General features: G+C 50.9%; 1 protein-coding gene across 1 annotated transcript; it reads right to left on the reverse strand.

Annotated features, from left to right (window-relative positions):
* Positions 1 to 625: 625 nt before the first annotated feature.
* Positions 626 to 6,202, reverse strand: LOC107123502 (actin-related protein 3B-like). Its single transcript, XM_015426752.1, has 3 exons — positions 6,081 to 6,202; positions 5,111 to 5,194; positions 626 to 1,559 (listed from the first exon to the last, which is right to left on the reverse strand). The coding sequence occupies exons 1-3, from the start codon at positions 6,177 to 6,179 to the stop codon at positions 1,464 to 1,466; spliced, it is 279 nt and encodes a 92-aa protein (XP_015282238.1). The 5' UTR covers positions 6,180 to 6,202; the 3' UTR covers positions 626 to 1,463.
* Positions 6,203 to 7,548: the final 1,346 nt, after the last annotated feature.

The raw sequence follows: 7,548 nt of genomic DNA on the forward strand, positions 1-7,548 counted from the left end.
CTCCCAAACACACCAAAACACCTATCCCCATTCCAGGGCTCTTTTTGTAGAAAAAGCCCAGCGGGAACTCATTAGCATAATAGGCCACACCCAACAGCAGAAACGCATTAGCATATTGGGCCACACCCCTGACAACACAGCTCATTAGCATATTAGGCCACACCCCCATGTTACCAGAAGTGTGCTCATCCAGCCACACCCACCTTTTGCTTCTTATTCTGTTTACCTTGTTTGTTGTCAAAATCCAGGGCTTTTTTGTAGCAGGAACTCCTTTGCATGTTAGGCCACACACCCCTAATGTAGCCAATCCTGATGAGTTTCTGCTGTTGGGTGTGGCCTATTATGCTAATGAGTTCCTGCAGGGCGTGGTCAACTTGGGAGCCAGCCGGAACTCCGTTCCTCTGCGTTCCTGCCCAAAAATAGCCCTGCCCATTCCTAAGCAAGTGTGGAATTTTCTAAGTGTTACGGGTTCGGGGGTGTTGTTTTTTAAAGCAATTCACCACCAGGATAGCGATACATGTAAACATGTTAACAGCTTTTATTTCGCCAGCAGCTTTTGCGTCCGCCACTCAGCCTGCCTGTGGTTTTTTTAAAAAATACACACAAATATTAAATAAATAGCAGCAATAAATCTCACACATATTTTCAGGGGCTTTAAAAAAAAAAAAGAAGAAGACATTTCACTCAAATCAGGATGTACCGTGAAAAAAAGAAAGAAAGCATACATACATCCCCCCCAAAGGAGGAAAAACTGGTACACTTCAAACTAACTGGAAAACAGCATCACCACCATCAACTCCAGCAACATCGCTTGCTGTTTGCATTCAGCCCAGAACACACACTACAATAATAATTCAGAAAATACAAAACTCTCTAAAATAAAACATTTGTATTGCATGGTTAGAGCGTTATATTTTCCTACTCACTAAGGCCCCCACAAGTTTACAATCTAATATGTCCCGGAAAGACCAGGAGGCTCCACGAAGCCAAAGGTGACCATTTACTAGCCCAGGGTTTCACCCTTGCTGATCCGGCTGCAGGGCTGAAACCCGAGGAGAAAAATTACCACGTATCCCTTCCCGGTTCCAGAAACAACATGACAGCGAGCTCAGGTTCGGCTTGTATTCCTGGCCTCAGTTTCTCCCCGCAACTCCTGTGTTTCTACAGTCTCCCAAGACGGAAGGGCTGCCCGTTGGCTAGAAGCTACCACTGAGGAAAGGAGAGGGTCACAGAGTTGGCACGTAGGCGGCTTTTCGCCAGAGTGGTTCTGGGTTATCGGCTGCATTGCAAGGCGTGATTCCGATGCGCGCACCCTGGGACTGAAGTTCTCCCCGCCGAGGCAAGTGGACATACACACGACGGCCCGGCATTTCAAACCCGGCGCTTTCCTCTTCTCCCACAGTCATAGGAGCTCCGTCAGACGCAAGAGACACCAGAGCAGACGCTTCCGCGCCAAACGGGTGCTAGGACATGATTCCAAAGACAGGATTATGACGGCAAATGCTAGGGCCATATTCTTCGTAATCTTTCTTGGTGTGACATACTTGGAAGAACTCTGGCTGAGGAGGGTAAAGGGGGGGGGGAACATAAAGACAAAGAAGCTCGGATGAAAACCTTTTACAAAACCAAGGCAAACACCATCTGCGGCTGGAGCCGGCAAGGGGCAACGTCAACATCACAGTACAGTGCCACTTTGGAGACCAAAAAACCTTTGGGGGGTAGGAGCTTTCAAGAGTCAACACTCTCTTCGTCAGATAGCAGAGAAAGCTTTGACTCCCAAAAGCTCATACTCTGAAAATCTTGTGGTCTCTAAGGTGCTACTTTACTTCAGTCTAGCTCTTTTACTGCAGACCAACACAGCTACTCTCCGAAACGACCCACATCACAGATACTACAAGGAAAGAGGTAGAAGAAGCAGGCTTTATACTCTGCTTTTCTCTATCCTAAGGAGTCTCAGACTAGCTTACAATCTCCTTCCCTTCCTCTCCCCATAACAGGAACCTCGTGAGGCAGGTGGGGCTGAAAGAGCTCTGAGAGAGAACCGTGACTGACCCAAGGCCACCCAGCTGGCTTCATGTGGAGGGTGTGAGGAATCAAACCCAGAGTCTGTTACTCTTAACTCTTTTTTTTCAATCACACTCCTTGCATTAGGCGTGAAGGGAGCCAGTTTGGTGTAGTGGTTAAGAGTGGTGGACTCTAATACGGAGAACCAGGTTCGACTCCCCACTCCTCCGCTTGAAGCCATCTGGGTGAGTCACAGTTCTCTCAAAAAATAAATCTAGCTTGTCACAAAAAGAGCTAGAGTTTCAAGCTGCCAGACAATCTTCGGATCTCCTGGCTGTGCCACACGCACTGCCATATGATAATTAATTAATTAGGGGTGAAGGGATTCCACAAGGACAGCAACACAAGCTGGGTTTGTCTTTGTTGTCCTTGTTGGGGACTAAGCATCTGTTTATTCAACTGGACAGCCAGTCTGGTGTAGTCGTTAAGAGCAGTGGACGCTAATCTGGGAGAACTGGGTTTGATTCCCTACTCCTCCACATGCAGCCAGCTGGGTGACCTTGGGCCAGTCACAAGCTCTCTCAAAGCTGTTCTCTCAAAAGCAGTTCTCTCAGAGCTCTCTCAGCCTCATCTACCTCAGAGGGGGTCTGTTTTGGGGAGAGGAAGGGAAGGAGATTGTAAGCCACTCTGAGTGAAGTATAAATCCAATCTCTTTTTCTTCTCTTCCTCTTTGTAACATCTGAAGGCAACCTTAAGCCACCACTCCAGAGAAGTGGCTCTTTTTTTGTATTTGTGGGTGTGCGCATGCGCATGTGAGCATGTGTGTGTGCACCAGTGTTCCCTCTGAGCTGAGTTAGTGTGAGCTAGCTCACAGTGAGCTAGCTCACACATTGTTTGTCTGCGCTCAGGCAGGATGGCTCCAGAGCAACCTAATTTATGCAGCAGCCCAATCGCTCGCTCACCACTTTAAGGCCAGTAGCTCACAAAGTAGAATTTTTGCTCACTGGACTCCACAGCTTAGAGGGAGCACTGGTGTGCATCTAGAAGTCATGGTGCCCTTTGGTGACTGACCCCTACTGGGGGCATGGAGGATATTCAGAGAGGTTTGCTTGATAACCTGCCTCTGTATCCCAGCTCTGGAATTCCTTGGCGGTCTCCCATCCAAGTACTTGCCAGAGACGACCCTGCTGAGCTTCTGAGACTGGGTTTGCCTTGGGCTACCCAGGTCAGGGCAAAATTGGGTTCTTGAGGACTTCAGGGCTCAGGCCATCAGTGATTTCCAAACATTTGAACACGGGAGCCCTATACATCACATGCTCCCCGAGCTCAAACTCTCAAACTGGCCAGCATATATCAAAGGGAAAATCAAAGTATTGGGTCTCTCTTTGGAATCCCTGTCCATGTTGCCTTTTGCCGTTGCATTCCGACAGATTAAAAACAGGTTGTTAGACTCGGAGCGCCAAACTTTATATAGTTTAGGCAATGAAACCTGCTCCCCCTTGAATTTTGAGATTCCCCTTACAACAGGGCTGATGGCCTCGTCTCTATCCTCTCCGCAGGTCCCTGAAGAACGTAGAGCGTTCACCCTGGCCAGGTGTAATGCTACGCCGCCCGCCATTTTATTTGGCAGATTTAACAAGGTTTCTCATCTGGCCAGATACTGCCCTTGCAGATCGAAATGTGTGGAATCGGTCACTCATGTTCTCCTGCACTGCAATTTGTATATGGACCTAAGGATCCACTTACTTACACTCTCTTTTAACCAGCATGGGTGCTTGCTCTGATGCACTTAAGGTGAATGGACTTTTAAGAGATCTCAGTCCGGACATCACAGAGAAGGTGGCTACGTTTCTCTGCTTGGCTTTAAAGCTGCGCCAAAGGTCCTTCTAGAATTGTACATATGAGTTTTAATTGGTTTTAAAATGTATAAATGGTACTGATTTCCAAACATGGGCACATGACGACGCTGCCTTATCCTGAATCAGACACTTGGTCCATCCGGGTCTGTATGGTCAAACTGAGCGCAGCTTCCAGGGTCTCAGGCTGAGTCCTTTCATATCACTGACAACCTGATCCTTTTTGCATGAAGATGCCGGGGCTTGAGCTGGGGACCTTCTGCATGCCAAGCAGATGCTCACCCACGGAGCCACGACCCCTCCCCTACATTCTAGCTCAGGTACAGGCAACCTTCTTGGTTCAAGTGCCGAAAAAACAAAACACCTGCCTGTAAGGATGCTGGTAAAGGTAAAGGTTCCCTTGCTCGAAAGCCAGTCGAATCTGACTCTAGGGTTGCAGTGCTCATCTCCGTTTCCAAGCCGAAGAGCCAGCGCTGTCCGAAGACGTTTCCGAGGTCATGTGGACGGCGTGACTAAACACCAAGGCACACGGAACACTGTTACCTTCCCACCGAAGTGGTACCTATTTATCTACTTGCAATTTCTTCTTGCTTTCGAACTGCTAGGTTGGCAGGAGCTGGGACCAGAGACGGGAACTCACTCCGTCATGCTGCACCCGGGTCTCGAACTGCTTAACTACCGACCTTCCACAGCCTGCAGTTCAGCGTCTTAACCATTTGAGCCACCGCAGCTCTGGTACGGTGGCCCCCCAAAAAAGAAGGGTGGGGTGGGGACGGAAAAGGTGTCCCTGGCCAGACACACGGAAGCTAGCTCAGCCCCAGTGGCACTACTGCCACCTCAAGGGCTTGGCCCCTCCCTCAGAGGGAGAGCTGGCCTTGCATGCCAAGCGAGACGCATCCAGCATGCCGTTGTTTGGCACGGGTGCCAGGGGTGGTACGCCCCTGCTCTAGTTCAAAGCAGATCAAATCATGTCTCTCCAGATCTTAATTCAAGTTTTGCTAGGACGAGGGGGGAAATATGCATGCATTGCTTCAGAGGACAAATTAAAGGCAGCACGGAGTCTGACTATTAATGTAAGATCAGAGGATGCCCAGCAAGGGAAAGAACGCAGGGCCGTAGCCGATCTGCTAAGAAAGTCTGAGGGGGAAAAAGGATCATCTTTACTGTGCCCAAGAGACTGGAGCAGGAGGCTCTCTGGATCTCTTCCGGTACCCCTGTTCTACAACGGAGAGACATCACGGGACACGTACTGTCGAGGCGAGCATGGATCCTCCGAACCAGACCGCATAGCGCTGCATGTGGTGACTGATCACTTGCACTTCCACAGGCTTGGGCTGCAAAGCAAACACAACTGCTGGGTCAGTACATCGTCAAGCACAGCACAAGAGACCAGCAGACCAACGAGCCATCTCAAGCGCAGCTTCTCTGGTCCAGAAAAGGTTTACAGGCTCAACCCCACATCTCAAGAGGCTGCGGGGGGGATGGGGGGGAGGAAGACTCACCATCCAGCCGTGCAAAGGTGCCAGCGTTTCTGCTAGTCAACGCCTCGCCTGCCCAGCATAGATGGCTGTGTCCCAGTGCCCAGTTACAGTGCCCTCTCGCTCCGAGCCCCATACTCTGCCGCAAGGCCCCAGAGCTTCAAGCTGCTTCTGCGTCATCTCCGGGGGAAGGAGCCCTCCCCCTCCCCGCAATGACCCCTTTCCTGCTGCTAGAATCTGCTTCCAGTGGCCCTTCGTGGAGCATCTCCACCCAGGACTCCAGAGGAATCTACCGGGGGGGAGGAAGAGAGGTCTCTGCTCTCCACCCCACTTGGGTTTTCCACCTTGCTTGCCTGGTATTTTTAACTGCAATGATGCAAGTTGCTCAAGAAGCAAGCCACGTTGCATTCTCTCTCTCTCTCTCTCTCTCTCCCTCTCTCTGGCCGAGGGTGCCGCTATGGCAAACACCTCAAAGTCTGCTCCACAGATGCCCTGAAAGCTGAAATCCTCTCCAATCAGACAGCAGGATGCAAAGCTCATCTCCTGGCTCCTTTGGGCACTTGTGGAAGCCACAGAAACTATCTTGCCTCGGCCGCAGCAGCACAGCACCAGACAGTGGCTTGAGCCAGGGCCCTCACCCCTCCGGTAAAAGTGTCTCTTGGTCTATGCCTCATTAACAGTGACAGGTGGGCTCCCCTGGCTCATTGGCAGTTTCTTAATGGGCAGTAAAACTCCTGTTTACCTTTATCCGACTGCCACTGAGCTCCTCGCTGGCCTTCAGTCGCGCGTCCACCACTCTTTTCAAGTCTCTCTGCAGCCGGCGTCCAAAATCCCTGAACATTGTGGATCCTCCGGAAAGGACTACATTCTAAAGGACAAAGAAAAAAACTTCTTTCCCTCTCCCTTGAAGCTTTACAACCCAGAATCAGCATGGAGCACGTGACTAATTCAGACCTATGGGAATGCCCACCTGGAAAGCCCCGCAAAGCCCTGCCTTGAGATTAACATTCAGATAAAAAGGTAAAGTTCTCCCTTGCTCGAAAGCAAGTCGAATCTGACTCTAGGGGGCAGTGCTCATCTCCATTTCCAAGCCGAAGAGCCAGCGCTGTCCGAAGACTTCTCGGTGGTCACGTGGCCGGCATGACTAAACGCACGGAACGCTGCTACCTTCCCACCAAAGTGGTACGTATTTATCTACTTGCAATTTCTTGCTTTCAAACTGCTCGGTTGGCAGGAGCTGGGTCCAGAGACGGGAGCTCACTCCGCCACGTGGCACTCGGGTCTCGAACTGCCAAACTACAGACCTTCCGGTCTGCAGCTTAGCGTCTTAGCCTCCGAGCCACCGCAGCTCCCAACATTCAGATGGAAAGGCGATAAATGAGTGGCATTACGCTTGGATGCGTGGCAAAATGGGCCATGCCCCTGGCCAGTGCCGTAGGCCAGGGTTTCTCAGCCTGTGGGTCGGGACCCAAAAGTGGGTCACGAAGCCTCTGCAAATGGGTCATGGGCCAGCCTTGCCTAATGGCAGCTCTTGCCCTTCCCATATCTTGGGAACAGAGACCTGACCCTGAAAACAGACGCTTCCATTTTTTCTTCACTTCTTCGTAACTGCCTCCTCCGCTATATCCCTCGGAGATCCTTATGCTCCGCTAATAACAACTTGCTGGTGATCTCTGGCCCTGACCCAGTGGAACTCTCTGCCGAAATCAGGGCCCAGCAGGACCCAGTGCGATTCCACAAGGCCTGTAAGGCAGAGATGTTCCGCCAGGCTTTTGGCTGAGAGCAGCAACGGTTGGTTGCAATGGCTGGCACCCTTCCCCTCTCCCCCGCCCCCCTGTATAGTTCGTTTTAAGTTCATAAGAACATATAAGAACATAAGAGATGCCAATGTTGGATCAGGCCAAAGGCCCATCCAGTCCAACACTGTGTCACACAGTGGCCAGAAATACCAGTGCCATCAGGAGGTCCAGCAGTGGGGCCAGGACATTAGAAGCCCTCCCACTGTTGACCCCCCCCAAGCACCAAGAAGACAGAGCATCACTTGCCCCAGAGCCCCTAGCTATACCTTGTGGCTAATAGCCACTGATGGACCTCTGCTCCATATGCTTATCTAATTCCCTTTTGAAGCCATCCATGCTTGTAGCACCCACCACTTCCTGTGGCAGTGAATTCCAAGTGTTAATCACTCTTTGGGTGAAGAAGGACGTCCT

Source organism: Gekko japonicus, unplaced genomic scaffold (assembly GCF_001447785.1).
Source record: "Gekko japonicus isolate JY-2015 unplaced genomic scaffold, Gekko_japonicus_V1.1 scaffold4140, whole genome shotgun sequence".
Taxonomy (NCBI): Eukaryota; Metazoa; Chordata; class Lepidosauria; order Squamata; family Gekkonidae; genus Gekko; species Gekko japonicus.

Bases quoted from the DNA above. Each gene is read 5' to 3' on its own strand.
- LOC107123502 (XM_015426752.1), bottom strand. From the start codon at position 6,179: ATGTTCAGGGATTTTGGACGCCGGCTGCAGAGAGACTTGAAAAGAGTG. The intron at 5,195-6,080 runs GTAAACAGGAGT...TTTGCTTTGCAG, and splicing joins TCAGTGGCAGTCGGATAAAG to CCCAAGCCTGTGGAAGTGCA. The intron at 1,560-5,110 runs GTACGTGTCCCG...TACCCTCCTCAG, and splicing joins GATCCATGCTCGCCTCGACA to CCAGAGTTCTTCCAAGTATG.